This window comes from Rhopalosiphum padi, chromosome 2, assembly GCF_020882245.1.
Source record: "Rhopalosiphum padi isolate XX-2018 chromosome 2, ASM2088224v1, whole genome shotgun sequence".
In the NCBI taxonomy this organism is placed as follows: domain Eukaryota; kingdom Metazoa; phylum Arthropoda; class Insecta; order Hemiptera; family Aphididae; genus Rhopalosiphum; species Rhopalosiphum padi.
This window is the reverse complement of record NC_083598.1, coordinates 5,639,358-5,659,082: the sequence shown is the minus strand read 5'-3', so window position 1 is coordinate 5,659,082 and position 19,725 is coordinate 5,639,358. Positions and strand designations below refer to the sequence as shown.

Genomic DNA, 19,725 nt, shown 5'->3' with positions numbered 1-19,725 from the left:
TGAAATGTAATCTATACCTACCATAATATCCAAAGAGGCAATTTAAAATGTATAAAAATAATTTAAAAACGATGTACATAATATTATGAACCTAAGTGCAAAATAGATATTACGTAAATGAAAAATGATAGTGCGTATATTAAGGTGGAAATACCTACTTACCAAATAGTTGAAATATTTTAAAATTATTATGTTGAATACTTTTTAAAATAAATATGGGTTCTGATAACTTTTTATTAAAATTGTTAAATCTAAGATGTTATATATTTACTATTTTGTTTTAATAATTTCAAAACATTTCTTTTATTTTCACTAAAAATTTAAATACGTTTAAAAATAAAAATATAAATAATACGTTTTAAAATTAATATTATTACGTTTGATAAAATTATGAAAATTTAATTTTTTTTATACTTTAAAATAAAAAAAAAAACAATGTCATTTTTGGTGGAATTTTGTTGTAAAATTACTTATTTATATTTAAATAGCATAAGCGTTAGTATAGTTATAGAAAAAAAATGTTGGAAAAAATATACACATGTTCTCGATATGAGTAAATTTGATTTAGCAAGGAAGTTCATGTCCCAATTACGAGTATATAATATAAGCCGGGTACAAAATGTTGTAAAATGTGGGAAAATTTACCCTAGCTATGGTTACAGTTTTTGTGTGCGTCTTCGTTCTTTAGTTAACGTGTTCAAATTCACACGTAATTTAATTAAAATTACTTGATAAATTGAATTAATATCAACTAGTTTTGAACCCATGGATGCTCGATGAGAAGTAATAGGAATTATACAGCATTGTCCAATAAATATTATTTATCGGTTCTAGAAAATAGTCTTTACTTAACGATCTAAACCATGAAAATTCTTATAACGAGCCTTATTTTTTAGGAGGTACGTATGGATCCATATAAAATAGTATTTAGTTTTACCCAATAATCAAAGTATTAAGCACTGGCGATGCATAGAGTATCGATTTATTATTACTAATATAATTTAAACTATTTTGTATTTTTTATTGAATTGTATATTATGTTCATATTTTGTATAAGTATATTTACTCAAATTCTTAAAATTAAAAAAATGTCTATTTAGGCGTTCATAAAAAAGAAAATAATTATTTTATGCTTTGTCAATTTAAGTATTAAATCTAAATTAATATTACATTTTACACAATATATTACACATATTATACTTTGTTGATGTAAAGATATATTATGTCAACGTAATTACTAATTATTCTTAAGTCATCCACTAGAACAATATAATATTTTACCAACACATTTTTTTTTTATTGTTTTTCATTATAAATACATACTTGTACTAACATAATATTGATTTTATTCTGCAATGGTAATATTTTTATCAATCAAAAAACTTTTGAACGCAATAATAACTTCGATGCTGGTTTTAAGCAAATTAAAAAAACTCGTTTATTTACTCTCACTAATTAATTATAATTTTATTATAAATGTATAAAATATATGACGCAATTTATTTGCAGGACTTTCATATTTTCCAACTAACACTTTTACAGTAATATAATTTTGATCAATTTGACAGCATGACTTTTAATTCTATATTTTAAAAATGTATCTGTTTTTTACTGGAATGCTGTAATCCATAGACCGTTTAAACACTTTCACTATCAACAAAATAATTTTAACAAATTCAATGAGTCGTTTAGTTTTCAGTGTTTATTACCAACAAAACAGCTACATATTCTGTTATTTAAATCGTATGATCCAATTATTATTAGTTATGTATATTAAGCTTAAAATGCACAAAGTATTAGCTATAGTATAATGAAAAAATTTTATAAAAGTTCTCCAAAAATAATTTTACTATTAAGTCTAGACTTAATTTATAATTTCCCAATTATTATTTTAAATCTTTATACTTATGATTTAATATAAGTAATAATTGCAGTATACATAATAACATTTAAGACTAAAGAAAATTAAATAATTATTCTATATAACTAAAACAATAAACGTATGGTAATATACTATACTTGTTATGCCATTGCCCGCGATGATAAGCAAACAGTTCGTGCATTTTTTAGTACGTGAATGGATTGAATGATGAAGTTTGTGTTACAAAATCGTGAAACTGAAGGTTAAATTCTTTGCATACATAGCTGTCGGGAATTCGGAAAAAGCCAAATGGTGATTACTAGGGGTTAAAGATTGGACACTATGTTTACCTTGTGTCTATATATATATATCAAATAGAAATAGTTTAAACATTAATTATACTAAATGAGAGAAAAAAAAAGAGGGACGGAGAATATAATATAACAAAGGACGATTAAAAAAATTATATAATGACATTGTGTGGGTTTAATTCATAACACTTTAAATTAATAATGCTAATATAATAATACGTATTACGTATTTGTATAAGCTATCTAATATTATGTTAATGCACAAAAATATATTTTATAACTTATTATATGTATTTACAATATCCGTTTAAGTTCCATCACCGTCAAATAAATATAAATTTTAATAATAATAATTGATATAATAATTTTTTGACATAATATAGTTATGCTAATATATTTTAATCAAAACATATGATTAATCAATATTATTATTAGTATGTTAAGTACGTTTTATATATTGGTTTTTATTAAAATGAAACACAAGTTGTGTTTATATTAACAGTGCATATCTTGAGTGGGTTTTATTTTGTTTTACTTATCTTTATAAATTACATATTATAATGCGTCTTATTTGGTCAATAACTCGTGTTATTATTATTTATCAAACGCTGTATACGTTGTTTACAAAAACCGTTTTTTTGTTTAAACGTTTTTTTAAAACTAATAATTGACGTGTAGTAGAATTTGAGGGCCACTATACTTAAATTATGTTTAAACATATTTTGTTTTACTAAGTAATCCAATCATGAGACATCGAGTTGCTAAAATGATTAAATATTTTAACATTTGTAATTTGAGCCATAATGTTACGTGTGAGATGCAGGTTCGTTAATATTATGTCTTTTTCTCATTGAAAAAAGCGTAATTGTGATTGTTCTTTTAAAAATATTTAAAGAACCTTAAAAAAATAAGAAAATTAACAACATTTAAAATATTTTCAAAACGTATTGTCTTATTAATAATTAGACTCTAATTATTAGAGTATGTCTATCTAACTGATAGGTACCAAAGACAAGACGTAATCAGCTTAAGGGTTATAAACTTTTGAAAATCTTACTTATTATTATGCATTTTAAATTTAGAATAGTTAATTATTAAATAAACCACGTGATTAAGATAAGTATATTTTCCAATTATAAACACATTTATAATTTATTTCATATATTTCAAAACTATGTGTAACACAAATATTTATATAATATTTTCCATACTATAATTTGGATAATATTGACTTGGTTCCTACTGTTGGTAAAATTAACTGTTCGTTTGAAACGTTTTAGTTGATTAATAATATTATGTCAATTCTAATTCAGAAGGATGTGTAAAACATTCAAATTTCAATAAAATTATTATAACATTTTAGTGGTAGTGTTTGCAAAAATGATGTAGCTATTTAATTAAATATTGAAATAAATAATATTATATAATATTATTAATGTTTTAAACAGTTTAGTTTTCTTTTTTTATTGATAGTCTTTTTTTTTTTTGTATTATTAAATAATAAGATAATTTATCAGATGATGAACATCATATATTTCTCATAATATGAACGTATCATAATTATTATAAAAGAATTTATCACAAAAAGCAACATTAGTCAGCTAGTTCTCAGAAAAAAAAATATAAAAACAAATAATCACAAATAATTTATAAATCTAGTAACTATATATATTTTCTATATTTTTAAAGTTTAATATTGTTTTTCAGCCAATGTTTAATAAAAAAAATAATAATATTTACCTAACCCGTAATTTTTAAGATAATTATAAAGAAAAAGTATTGATTTACTATTCAAACTAGCGACGCAAATTAAATCTAATAATAGTTCTTGTAAAATACGTTATTTTTTAAAGACGTTAATAAGTACCTAATTATAAACATAATATTACTATTTGTTATATAGGTATATATAATACGATTCCCTTAATAAATAACCCCAGACAAATAACTTTATATTAAAATTGATAGGTACTTATCTAAAACAAGTATTCATGCGATTTTAATGTCAGACTATGTATGATTTAAAAATAGTCAATTTTATAAGTCATGATAAATTTCTATTACAATACCACTAATAGTGTGTAAAAAAAATATTAATATTTCGTAATCGTTTTCTTAAATTGAAGTATTATTTTTTTATTATTATCATTGTTTGGTGGACATTTCATGTTTTCGAAAGAAATATCGCTGGAAAACATCAAATAGTGAACGTAGAGGATTTTTTCATGTATTCAATGCATTGTTCCATTCACGTTGGTTTCTTAAATATTTTAATAACTCCTCAGCATCAAGAAGAATATTTAATTTTAAATAAAAAAAAAAAAAAATTAAATATTATTACATTAATCATTGTACCCACTTGCCTATATTTTTTTTTAATTTTGAAAAATCTCATATGGTGTTATTTTTTCACGGGGTTATTTTTTCGCGATTCCGCATAAAACTATTATGTTTCATATAATTAATATTGAAAAAAATCATACATTCATAGTATACAATTATTTTATAAATATTATATAATTAATTTTTATATTATATTCTGATACACCTCAATGTAAGTAAACCTTGTATCTAAGTATGTATCCTTAGTTAGAATTAGTGACTTAAAGTACCTAATTGAATATTTCTAGTTGAAATTCATTTATAAGAAATAATTTAGTTTTTAACGTTGTTACAATTCGATAATCAGTTGGCATTGGTGCAAACCATATAATATATATATTTTTTTATAACAAAATAAATCTTTTGAAGCTGATCTTTAGAGTTTTTTTTATTGGTTGTCATTGGTATAAATTGGACTATCTGGGTAATACACCTACTAACTGGAGGTTCAATAAAACGACACCCAGCGAATTTCGGTGTAAGTGTATTTTAGATTGAGTGAAATTTCGTTTTGATCTATTTCAAACGTGAGCCAATTGAACCAGGGCATCACTGTTATTTTTAATATAAAAAAATGTAAGTCGAAAGCTGAGTTTAAGTGCGTATGTATCAATGATCTGCGGTGATATTTTGCTTAAACAAACGTACTTATTACTTAATGTTTATGGGAAAACGATTTAAGTGTAAAGAAAACGCTTCATGCACCAATCAGTAGTCTTAATACAACAAAAATAAATATGTATATATAAATTAATGTTATTAACAATAGGTAATAATTAAATAAACTAATATAATAAAAGGTAATATTAACATACTTACATACTTAAATGTATACGTATAAAGTAAGTACCTACTTACTCATATATTTTTTTTAAGTTTAACCAACCTCCTTGCAAACAAATGGTGTGATTAGATTTATAGTGTAAATAAAAAATATTTTAAAATTAATCTACATATTTCGATAACGCTAATTTGTGAAAAAATACCAAAATGTATGTAAAAGTTTTAAGTCCCCAAGTATAACGCTTTTTAATTATAACAAAATAATTTACATCATTATTCATCATTAAAATACGTAATTTCATCCAAATTTGACTTGCAAATATCTATAATAAATAATACTATCAATGTATATGAAATCGTTTTTATTGATTAATGTTTTTACATTGATAATTTTAAGTTTATATAAAAATTCTTTAACTTTTTTATGGTACGTCCATGTGGAATAGTGCACACTCGTAAATGTGTATGCTCTACGTACATTTTTTTATAATTTGAATTATTCTTACATAAATATCATCAAAATGTAGAAACTTACGAAAAACAGGATTATAGCTATTCGGGTTATGACGAGCCCGATGGTAAATTTAAATAACTCAACTTGTGTATAACATTTTATCTGACGAATGCGACTCAATCAACATAAACCATCGTGGACTGGCCGCTGACGTACGGCATTATCTCAACCACTGGCCATAAGCACACTACCAGAAGACGAGACAACAGTTACTGTTGTCAATAATTCTCTGTGTAATTTGCAATGCGACGGGAAACGCTCGCTCTCTCGATTACTGCGAATGTCGTTCCAGTGATCGTCCATCTCCGACGTCATATAACTACCGTTCTGCGCACACACCATCATCTCAATATAACCGCGGTCGGCCGGCATTATTATTATTATCATCACGACCGACATTTACTATTTTTGTACATTAAACAGTTTTGATCTGAAACAATAATATAATATTATTAACCACGCATCGCTAATGATATTGATACAACCATTTATTGTGCTACCTCTACGCGTCAAGTGTTCGAGTGTATCCGCGTAATTATCAGTGCATGTCGAATATGTGATTGCATATAGTCACCATTCGTTTGCGGCCCACATATTATGTCAATATTATAAAGCTGTACAAAAATAGGTATTTTTTGACAAATAAATAAATTATTTACCATTAGCCGTATCAATGGAACTTATTAGAATTAGATTATAATTTAACGAATTAAAATTACTAGGTGTTTATTTGTTTTTAAATTAAAAATATTAAACATAATGATATTAACCACCTAATGATTTTAATGAAGACGTGTAGTTACTTCACAAAACAACTGATAAGTAGCAATGTCAATTATCGAGTAAATAAAAAAAAAAACATCGAAGAATAAAGTTGTTTTTTATGGAATTAATAATTACAGAAAACTAAGTTTCAGAATGAGTTTCTTATACATAATGAGTGCCAAGTGGGGAAGACAGAAACGTTGTGTACTCTCGTTGCGTAACTAATGGCGATAAGTGAGAAGTCATCATAGTGACATTATTGTAAATTCCATATTCTAAAAATAGCTAGTATGTGGTATTGATATTTATACTCTTTGTTACTATCATAGAACCACGTCACCATATAACATAATGTTATTATTATATTTTAATATTTATACTCAAACCTATACTGCTATACAACAATGTGAACGATGTATCATATCAGTGATCCGAAATGTTATAAGACGAATAATAATAATTTATTATAATTTATTCTGAACATATTTAATTATTACACCACATTTTTGTATACTGATTTCAAGTTAGCTAGAAAATCCTGTTATTTATTTATTTTTTTTAATTCTACCATTTATAATAGGTATACTGATTGTGAATTTAAGAATAAATTTATACACAAATGAGACGGTCTTAAATTAAACCAGGGGGTTAAGCCCCTACTCTAGTCCCTCAAATCGCACCTATGTATATTTATATATACCTATATATACCTAACCCAAAAGAACTTATTAAAAAAATCGTAACCATTTATTTCCAACAACCAGTGACCAATTTAATAATTAAAACGCCTAAAACTATTAATTACTTGTTTATAACTTAAGCATTAGAATGTCAAATTTTATAATATTAGTAGGATCGTTTTCGCTGTAATGATCCATTAATTCTAAAAGTAATGAAGCATGATATTATAATATGTTTTCATTTTAGACAATACTTGAACAAAATTTAACCATAATCTACGATTCAACTAAGCGAATAAAACAAAATTATTTTCTCATCATTTAATGCGTTTGATTCATATACATATATGTATATTATTTTAAATCAATGTCACGAAACCCGTAAAGTTCTTACCGTAACTATAATGCATATTGTTAGATACCTAAAGTTGACATTGTTTTATTATTGATTATAACGTCGATGATGAGCGATGGTCGTATAGCGTAATAACACTAATAATATTGTCCAAACGAAAAATTAATATTCGTCTGGTCAAATATAGACTTTTGACTACATTGAAAGTACACCAGTCGTGTATAATGCGTACAATAATAGCCAATAGGTAGATATAATATCGTGTTAATCCATTAGACAACAATAGAGTACAGGTCACAAAATAAATGGGTCAAACTAATTGAATATATTTGAAATATCTTCAATTATAATTTATCAAATGTATAATGATAAAAATTATATTTGTAATTTGATTTGGTTTACATATTATAGGTATATATCAATTAACTAGATAAAAAAATAGACCATCTGGGATGTAAAATTAAATTAAATTAAATACAATTTGGAAATTATTATACAATATAGATAGATAAAATATTATGTTTGTTTTTAACTCAAACCATTTGAATTCGTGCTGTAGAACTAGTTATAACTCAATTTTTAATGTCGAGAAGAAAGTATTTTCCCAAAACGAGATTTGTTAAACGATTGATATGAATTGATATGAACCTTAATACGGTAAACTCGATGAAAATTTCATTATTTTTGCGACTGTCGATTATTATATATTCTATACTAATATTAAATTATTAAATGGTGTCTAGTCAATTTTATTGTACCGTGAATTTATCTTGCATATGAAAAGTTGTACATGCTTTACATAATTTAATTTAAAAAAAAAACCAATATGAACATAATGTGATCAGCATAATTTAACTACTTTATTATATCACTAAAAAAACTATCTCACAAACATAATACATATACCTATTAATTATAATATAGCATAAATTCTAACAAACTGTTAGAACAAATAACTATATATCATACCTCTAGGTCATAATTTATTTAGTCATTGAAAAAAAAAACAATTTAAATGAATAATAATAAAAAACAAAATTAATGTAGAGGTAATAGAATTACATTAGGGACAAAAGATAATAATTATTTACCCAAATTTGCTAAAATATAAATAGGTAATGCAATAAAATTCACAGATTCGCAGGTTCAATTATGAAGTTAAAGCGTTATAAATTGTTTTTTATCATAAAGTACCTATTATAGTATTTTATTTATTATAGGCATACCAATTTATATAGATTACTTTTATTATTTGTCAAAGTTCCTTTGAATAATTAATTAGATTTATAAATTGACAATCAGTTTTACGATATCAGAAAAATTAAATTTACTTATTCTCTTTTACTTGCAAATTTTTCAACTATACATATGTGTGTGTGTGTGTGTGTGTGTGTGTGTAGATGTATAAGTGTAAGAAATATGCATGAAGAATATTTACGAAAAGTTTTTCTTAAAAAAAGTATAGAAACTGTCTTTTTGATGATAAAAAGTCGTTAAAGCATTTCCTTTAAAATTGTTTGGAATATTCTTTTAGGGATTTTTTAAAAAAAACTATGTGACACAAGTGCATACGACTACGGAAAAAAAAGTCAAGACATTGAATACGTAGTTATTTAATCATTATATTATATTATACAATAGTTCAAAATTTCAAGCAAGACTTAACACATTACAAATCTGTTAGAATCACTCTATAGTTCATTTTTGTCATAAGTGGGCTATAATTAATAATAAATATAGTAGTTAAAGTATACACATAATACATTATATTATACTTATTATTATTATTTTTAAGATATAATGTATAGATTTTTGATATAATTTTGTACATATATGTAACTATAAAATTTATTGTATATAGGTAGTAAAAATGTATGTATAAATAAAGAATTAATAATCAACGCTACTTTTACAATTTTGATTAGGACTTTCAGGTACAAAATGTGTCTGCATCTAATATTAAATATATATATATATATTAATAATTATTACTATATTGTAGTACATAAACAATATACATATTATATAGTATAATAGTATTACATGATGGTTTCGCTAGTAATTATTATATAATTGTAATAACAAAACAATACATTTCAAAGTAAACATAAACATTGTGTACATATATTAGTATAAACTATTGCATACCTATTTGTATGTTATAATATCATTATTATATGTTACAAGAAGGAACAGTAATTTCACTATGTATACGATCATAAACGATTAATATGAATGTGAAATCCGTTTAAAAGCGTCCATGCATAATAATTTATTTCGCCGAATGCAATACTACTAGTACATATTAGTATATTTCGTAATTTCGTAAAATACTTAAGTTTTTGGTTGTTTTTTTTATTGAGAAAATAGGACGTTAACCAAGGTCAGCATATAGATTGCATAATAATAGATACTTTATTATGTATAATACATTTGGTCCAAGTTCGTAGAGCAAAGAGTCGAATAACGATTGCTATAATTTACTAACATTACTAGTGTTGGAAACGTGTCGGATAAAAAAAAAAATTGTTAACTGCTTTAGATTCGTAAGTACGGGTATAGCGTTGAAATTGTATATAATATTACAAACGTCATAATAATAGGTACTCGCTATTTTACCATAATGGTGTTAACGTGTACTTTTGCATACGGTCTCTATTGTAAATTGTGTTCGATTTTATTGAAGTGGTTACAAATGTACAAGTATTTTTTTCTCTTAAGGTTAGTGTGTATTGAAGAATATATTGGTAAAACCAAACGAATCAATGCTATATACTTACTTTCTACTTGGAAAAATGCGTTCAAAATATTTCATATTTTCCATTTTTTCATCAATGGATCACATTATTTTTTATGTAGGTATTTGTATGGGATTTTTCGAAATTTGTATCCACTAAGTGATTTATTTTTGACATCTGAACATTATATTTTCTATTTAATAAGCTGTAACACCATAATATTTGCTACTTGTAATGTTGCGTATTTATACATAATTGTTATATTATATATGAAAAAAAATTGATTATCAAAAACAATTGCAATTATTTACAATAGGTACAGTTTATAGAACAATTCCAAAAGTAAAAAAAAAAAAAAAAACAAAAAAATAATAATAATAACAACAAATTACAATATTTTCGACAATTGATTCACATTTTAGATTATGGTTAAAATAATTTTATTATATTTTTATATTCCCATCTTTCCCGGAAGTAGTATTTATCATCTACTGCAGATTCTAAATTATTTATTTTTAATTCATCTCCCTTTTTCATGAAAAATACTATTTATATTTTCCATTATAAAACAGTCAAAAGAAATTAATGATCAAATTTTCACTATTATAACATAAATAATTTAAAAACCTTAAAAATCAACAACAATAAATTAATCAATTAATTATCTTCTTAGAGTGTACCACCGAGACCCCATTGAACTTATTCATTTGTTGTATTTTTAAATTGTTTATAATCATTATTATTTTGTGCTCATTAATTTATTAATTTACCAAAATAAACTGTAAATTTACCACCCAACAATACACACTGTTGAAACGTCACTAAATTAAAATTAATTAACTAGGCCTTGATGTGCAGTGGACAACGCATGTGAAACAATACACTAATCGTCGAGTTAATTGTTAACATTATATCGTAAAATATACAACTGCAGTTAGAAATACATACCATAAATTTGTATATTGTACATTATAATAGATGTAGTTTGTAGCCATTTAAAACGTAGTCCATCTAATCACGACGTGCCGTCAAAATGTATCACAGCAATTTAATTGATAAATAACAATTTTATAATAATTAAAATATGTATATTTGAATCACTGTGTTTAACCATAGCTATAGGATAATTTATCGGATAACTATTACTAGATATACATTCATAAATACGAGATATTGATTTTACTTAAACTTTTTTTTTTTATATAATATTTTTACGCATTTTTTGTCATCTGTTCCATTATTAATATAAAGCAGGTTTCAATACATAAAAGATTTATTTTATATCATTATATTGTTATTATTATTATTATTATTCTTATTGATGAGGCTCGACAACTTTGAGATGTGAACTATTTATTAAATTAAAATACAATTCTTATCATTTCATAGATAATTATTTCTAAAGACGCAATATCATAACGTCTACATAATATAGTTTTATAGCATTGGTGAAACTATTTAATACAAATTACCAATATCGAAAAAAAATAACAAAGCAGTAAAAAAGTTAGCGATCTTTTATATTATTACTTATGTGTTTTAAATATTTTACACCAGACTGTTATATTACAATGATAATAATATTATATGTTTTAAAACTAATAGGCTATTTGGTAACAAAGACGAAAACGAAATTATACAGTCTTGTTTGTTATTGTTCTTAACCGGAGGTTCGATAGTACATGGATTAAATGTTACCATACTATTTGAATTGACACAATTCCAGGAGGAAGATAGAATTCATTTAAAAAATATATCGCTTTAGTACGTCATTATTTGTTATTTTCTACGGTTCACAAACTGTAGAATTTATTCTCTGATAATAATTGTCATCAAATATTTTCATTTACAATTCTGTGGCCCGCGATATTCGTAATGAGAGTACAAAATAAACCACACTGTTGTTTTTTTCATATAGAAAAGTATAACGATGTTATATTATATCTTTGACATAAAAGCGAATATCGATAATAGAACTAAACTCTGCACGTATTATCCTCGACGAGTATGCTATTTTTTCAAATGTATTTTCTAATTCAATTAAAATGTATAAAAACTTATAAAATCAAAATTTGATTATTATATTGTACTTAATATTAATATTAATGCGCAACATTAACATGTCTTGTCGTTTTCGCGTAGGCACATCTATTACAGTGAACTCAGCTGTAGCGCTTGTTGGTGAACTATATATTATAATATGACCGTAATAAAATGCAAAACACCGAGCCCAAAGACGATTGCTATAATTATTTTAGCTTATTCGCCTAAATTAAAAATGTCAGCAACACCAGAAATATCGTACAGTATCATTGCTATATCGTTAAATTATAAATAATAATAATAATAGTAATAATAATAATAATAATAATAATACGATATCGTTCGAGTCGTTGTGGTGAATTCACTCGGCGGGTGGTGATTGAAATAACGATAGATCGTCACCGAACAACCAGATTAAAACGAGCATAACCGAATACATTTCGTTTAATGACGACGATACAATATACTGTCGGGCGAACATCAATTATTATTATAATTTATAGCACTCTGTCGTGAGGTAGTTGCAAAGGAAGAGAAGCTTGTCTATAAACGTACGCAAATGTCTGTACGGGTGCCGATAATGCATATGAGATGATTATTTTATCACAAACCAGGTACAAATATTATTACCTCAGCATACACAAGGAATTTGTTTTTAAGAATAAATACTGCAAACAGTCATCGAAAAATGCAAATAACCTACTTAATATGATTTTAGCCATTAGAAAAAACGAAATTAATTCCTCGTATTTTCTGAGCAGTCACCGGGTCCACGATACAAAATCATGGCGCATAATATTATTATTGTTTTTGTTGTTGTCGCCAAGTCAAATAGGTATATCATATTATTATTATACGCGATGGCGTAACGGTTTTCGTTAACACTAATAATTGTGGCAACTGATTTTCGGTTTTGTTTTCATGGGATGGTGGGTTTTTTGAGGGGGAGGGCATGGATGTCGGTGCAGATTCCGGCGAGGGGTGTGCGGAAAAAGCTCTAGATTCGATGCCGGGGTCTTGGCGGCGCAGTGGATCATAAGCTGCTACCAAATTGACTGGACCGGCGCCTGTCGCAGTGGTTCAGGTACGTTTCGGAGTACACGCTGCGCGTACGGTCATCGTACCGGAGGGACGGCCTCCGCGCGTCGAGCGCCTCCAAGTCGGACGGTGGGCTCCGGCACAGGTTGCAGAACGCACACTGCAGCGTGTTCTTGAACGCTTCCCGGAAGTCTCGGTTGAAGTATGCGTAGATGAGTGGATTCAGCGTAGAGTTGAAGTAACCGATCCAGAAGAGCACGGCCACCACAGACGACGATATGTTGCACGCCTCGCCGCATAGCGTCGTGATAACGTACCTGCGAACACATATGTATTTATTGTTTTATGTTATCGTATTGTACTAACATTTGACAGAATTGAAGTTTATATATATATATATATAAAATAACTTATATTACAATAAAGATGCATCATTAAGGGAACATATTATTTATTTTGATAGATTGGGTACAGCCGTATAAAGTAGAAATGTAGAATGAGTCTTGAAATGAAACAAGGATTGGAGCTTAACATCGTAAAATACATTCAAAGAGAATTATTATTGGTTATCCTTTATGAGACAATATTTTTTGTTTTAGATAAATACTGATGATATTTATATTAATTGCACTCGTTGCAGGGTCTTATCCTATTATTTCGAATCAATTAAATTCATCATGCTATTTTATGAATTATTTGAACTTACATTATTTATCACCATCTTACACAACCCAATACAAATAACTAATAAGACAAATATTTGTCTCTCGAAACTTATTAATTTGTTTTCAATAATCACTTGCTCAAGTAGTCGATAGTTATATGTTATAGTTTTCGTTCAGTAGCTGATTATTTATTACAATAAAAATCAGTATAATAATTTTATAATTTAAAAAAATATATTTTTGATGATGAAGGAAATCTATGTTTTTTTTAATTTTCAAACGGAAAATGTATTAAACATAATTTATTTAGTTAGTATAAAGGTAAAATGTTTGCGACAAATATCATTAAAATTAATTTAATAAAAACGTTAGCGATCAGGACATATTATAATAATAAAAAAGTGACACATTCCACCCCTTAGATGTTTGGTATACAACAGAGGAGAATGGAATCATCACCAGTAAAAGATTTCAGTTTTACCGGGATCTGTTAAATTGACCGTTTACATTTTCCATTCGTACAAAATAAACTTTTATAGGTACTCCAAAATCACATTATCCCTTGCTGACACTTGAAATTTCAAGAGCGTCGTTAGGTGCCTAAATAAAAAAGCGGAACGAAACGGTAAATAGTTATTATTATTGTTGTATGTAGCACACAGTACAAAGAAGCGAACGAGCAGGTAACATTTAAGACCGTGCGTACAGATGGGATTCATTTAAAAATAAATTAGAATAGGCACCTCCGCCGAGGCCATTCTATACAACTTATGAGGCCAGCCGTGTGTTGAGTTACACCTATTTTTATTTGCGAAGAAAGAGAAACCCAATTAAAGGTTCGGGGACGTACGGGTGGTAGTTGAAATGAAAATGCTATCTTTTTAGAATAGATTTAGTTTGCACTACCAATGTATATTTTGCCCATGAATAAATGTTTAGGAGATTTGATAAGTATATATATATCGAATGAACGTTGATCGTCGACCTTAGGTTTATGTTCGCATACTATTGTTTACCGTTTACCAACAAAAATCGATTCTTAAATTTAAATTATTACAAAATATCTGCAGTGATAATAAGTTTTTTTTTTATTTCATAAGCATTGTATTCTATTTCGACCGTTTAATTTATTTAATATTGTCTACATTTGTATTATTGTAATGTAGTTTGATTTTCACAATATTTAAACTAATTAATTATTGATTGGTTTTTATATAAATATTTAAATGATTTTATTCAAACTAATAATTATATCTATACATTTTGATAATTACAGTTCCACATTATCAATAATAATAAAAAGAAAAAAAAACAATCATTATAAGATTAATTTTAATTTATATAAGTATAGGTGTATGTTAATATTTTTAATATTTACTATTAATATTATACAAGATTCAATATATATAATTGAATATAAAATATATTTACTATAATATGCCAGTACAGATAAGAAATATGAGTACGAAATATAAATTGAAATTTTTTAACAGATCTGTAAAAAAATAAATCTGATAAAAGTCGCGTCACTGAGATATGCATTTCATTTTATACACATAATTTGAGGAAAATAATATAAAGTTTTAAGCATTATTATTATAGTTATTGACAGAGCAAAACATTTAAAGGGTGCCGTTTTAATCGACAAATTTTAGTTTACAAGTTATGATATAATTTTACACAATTCTCTCATATAACTCACAAAAAAAAAAAAAACTTAAAACAATTGACTTATCGTGAGGTGGTGTAAAATTGTCTGAGTAATCTTTATGACGTTTTATTGAAATTAAACATTAAATAAAATTAATAATAATAATAGTAATAATAAAGTTTAAAAGTATTCGTCATTTTTTGAAAAAGTACCTGGCTATAACATTACGTACGTTCATTATATACTCCCGTAAAATAATAATAATATGATGTTCTTAATTTGTACCAGATGGGCGGCAACGTGCTACAATAATGTTGTTAATTTTCATTGTTACGGTTATGCACACATACAAGACCACGCGTGTGCAGAAAGCTGACAAGTAAGTACGTTTGAGTTAATTCAACTAAATCAACTACCCCACTATCAGAACCGCTATGTACAGTACAAGTAGAACTACATGAATGACTGACACTCTTATTAATTACCACTAGTGGCGATTGCACCACACACACACACACGATCAAACCGCACTAGGTTACATCAGAAATATAATAAATAATAAATATAAGTGCGCTACTGCGCTAGTAGTGATATTAAATATGGAAACCGTCATATTTACCAGACTGGTTTTTATATGGCATCGTCAGTATCGCGAATAGTAATAAATAATAATGTAATAGTTTATTATTTTTATACATATTATTAATATTTATGTGGTGGAAAACTAAAAATTCTCAGTGGCCATCGCAATATGTCTGTCCTAGAAAAAAAATTACTTTATAAAGCGTATCGTATGTTTTTTTGTGTTCAACTTCATTACGGATATAATTCTTTAAATCTTTCTAATCAAATATTACCCCCAGGTATTATCGGAATTCGGACAGATTCACATTACACGCTAGTATACTGGTATGACAGTCATTTGTATTTATTTATACATTTTTTAAGCTCACATAAATTGTTATCGGTATATATATATATATTGTATGCGTGATTTGATAATGTTTTCAAAATTAATCTGTTTTGGATTTCGGGTAATTATAGTCACTGTGTTATCTTATTTTATGATTGAATGTGATTGATATTAATATGATTTGATAATATAATTTGAATGTAAATCGCATCGAACAATGTCGGAGAAATCAGCCATATGTATCCAATTGGTGTAGGCAAACGATTTATTACCGAATTAAAATAATTGCATCCACTGATCATATACAATATATATGTATAATTATTATAATAGCAATTAAATACCGCATGTGCATGCAACGGGCTCTAATCCAAAATGTTGAAATAATCTCTCTTTCGGTACAGAACTATAATACTGTTTTAACTAAAATCCATCACAAACCGCCACTAACGAGAATCAAAATTAAATGTAGCACACGTTTATCTCCTTTAGGTACAATTTAATTCATGTATATGTATATTATAAACGTGAGTCGTTTTAAATTTAATTTTTATGTGGCGAGAGTTGTTTATCTTTGAACATTTTGACGGATCGTTTTCAAAAACAAAATACTGATTTTGCTCTATTAAAATCCCTTTAAAATAATACATACTTATGTTAATAGACAAGGGTTCTTAAAAGCTATACCCAATTTACTTAATATACATAATATACTCATATAATGTAGTACCACAATAATACTAAATTACTATTACATCATGAGAAGTCAATAACTAACTTCAATTGTTCGTCCATACTAACTAAAGTATGCGGTAACCTTCACTAGTTTTGCAAAGCGTGTACTTATTATAGTATAACTTGTTATTTTTTTTGCATAAACCTACCTACATAGGTATAACCGGCAACGAAATGACTGACAAGGCAGCCAACCTTGCAACCAGAATCATCTCTCATCCAATTATCTCCAATCTACCGACTAATGATATTCAAACATCTATCAAACACAAAATATTTTAAAAATGGAAAAATTACTGGGATACCATCATTCCCCCACTAATAAACTTAAAACAATACATAGAAATGGATCCCACCTTATTACCTTAACAGACAACAGGAAGTTACAATCACGAGATGCAAAACATTTATTTCTAACCCATTAATTTATCATCAGCAAAGATCCACCACCCATTTGTGACGAATGCCACACCAAACTTTCAATCCAACACATGATCCTTGATTGCACCAAGTACTGGGACATCAGAAACAACTTAGCAATACCGCCGAATATCCAAAATTATTTCATTTCTGACCAAAATTAATCTCATAAACAAATTTTAATAATGTACAAATCTTTTTCGGTAGTCTTTAAGTCCAAAAACATTTTGTAAATTTTATTAAATAACGGGATACACAGGAGTTGAGCCACTAAAATGTTACGTTTAAATTAGATGATTGGGCCATTATTTTCAAGAAGTGTAAGATTATAAAACGCCTGCAGAAAACAAACTTTAATTAGAAAGAATATTATATTTTCAATGAAATTAAAAATACGAAGAAGGGGTAAAAATCAGATTTGAATTTCTGGAGTCTGTATAGCATTATTTAAAAACAAAATAAAAAATAATTATTCGTCTAATTATTGTATGTAACTAGTTTTATATTGTACATTTATTAAAACGAAAATTTAATTATTGTGGTACTATAAAATGTAAACTTCAGCGTATACATAGCCGGTAGATAAAATGTGGACCAATTACCGACCTCTGCACGCTGTACACAATATTATTAACCGTGATAACGGATTATGCATGCATAAAATCCATATAATTTAAAATGTGACGAACACCATATTAAGATAAATTATAAAACCATAAAATTATAATATTATTCTACTGTATTGCCGTGGGGTCAGCGAAACAATATAATACTATCATCACATTGTTAAAACGGTGACATTATAGTTTCGAATGCAATAAAACGACGACCGTGTGCGCCTAATGATGTTTTGTGCGGATGGTCGTGTTATGATAAGCCGCGCGTTACGATTGCCGATAGGTGGGTTTCTGGCGTACACGAGGGGCGTGTGGGTCGCCGCCAACAATTAAAACGGAGAGCCGATTATTCCTTAGAGTGCGTGTCAGAGTATTTTTTCCCCCCCGTAACGATCCCTCGATCCTCCTCGTCGCTTATCCGCCTACGTAATTGAAATGGACGCGGGCCAACAAGCGCATGTTATATTATAGCCACCCGCCAACCAACGGACGACCGGCGGTCTCCGTCGCTTTACACAAGCGCTACAAAATAATTTAATGATGTTTTTAATATCGCTACGGAATTCATAATAATATATTATAGTGTTGTATTTATACACTTGAATCGCATATAGATACGTCCGATGCCGATCGACAGTGTGTCAGTGTCGGTTTGAAAACCGAAAACGATTATTGTCGATTAAGTAATGGCATTGCAGAGGTTAAAATATAAATAATATATATTATATTATATAAATAAAAAAAAAATCACTACAGTATTCTAATAATAATTATGTTATTGATTAATTAGTTGATGGCAATTATTATTGTAGACAATAATGACGATCCATTAAACGCGAAATGGATGCACAAGGTTCACCGATAGATATCGTTACAAAAAGCATATCGTAGTTTGTCCGTTGCATAGCAAAATATAGTATCTATTAATTATTAATAATATTTGTTGAAACAATGCTGCTAAAAGACAAAATTTCTCGATTTATGGTAGTATTGCGTCAACATTAAGAATGCGGATAGAAGAAAAATGGCCGCGCATCAGTGGTTTCTATACATATACTAAGATAAGAGAAAATCGCGGGTCAGCTATTAACGAATTGAAAGCAAAGAACTCGACCCATGCACGTTTTTCATTTTTATTAAATGTATAGCTTTTGACGCAAATTTTAAGAATTTATAAAATATTACTCAGTTTTACGAAAGTAGAGTACATATTTGTATTTAATAATTTACGTTCAACTTAAAATATTGAAAACG

The 19,725-nt window shown here is 27.0% G+C and overlaps 2 protein-coding genes across 7 annotated transcripts in view; both read right to left on the bottom strand.

Annotated features, from left to right (window-relative positions):
• The window catches only part of LOC132923007 (CXXC motif containing zinc binding protein), a 433,444-nt gene that overhangs the window by 226,307 nt on the left and 187,412 nt on the right, over positions 1-19,725 (bottom strand). The window lies entirely within an intron of this gene.
• LOC132920120 (octopamine receptor beta-2R-like) overlaps positions 9,249-19,725 on the bottom strand; it is a 174,897-nt gene continuing 164,420 nt past the window's right edge. For all 6 annotated transcript variants that reach the window (XM_060982213.1, XM_060982210.1, XM_060982215.1 and 3 more), the window contains one exon: positions 9,249-13,787. In XM_060982213.1, coding sequence (XP_060838196.1) covers positions 13,466-13,787 — 322 coding nt within the window. In that variant the 3' untranslated portion in view covers positions 9,249-13,465. The remainder of the gene's footprint in view (positions 13,788-19,725) is intronic.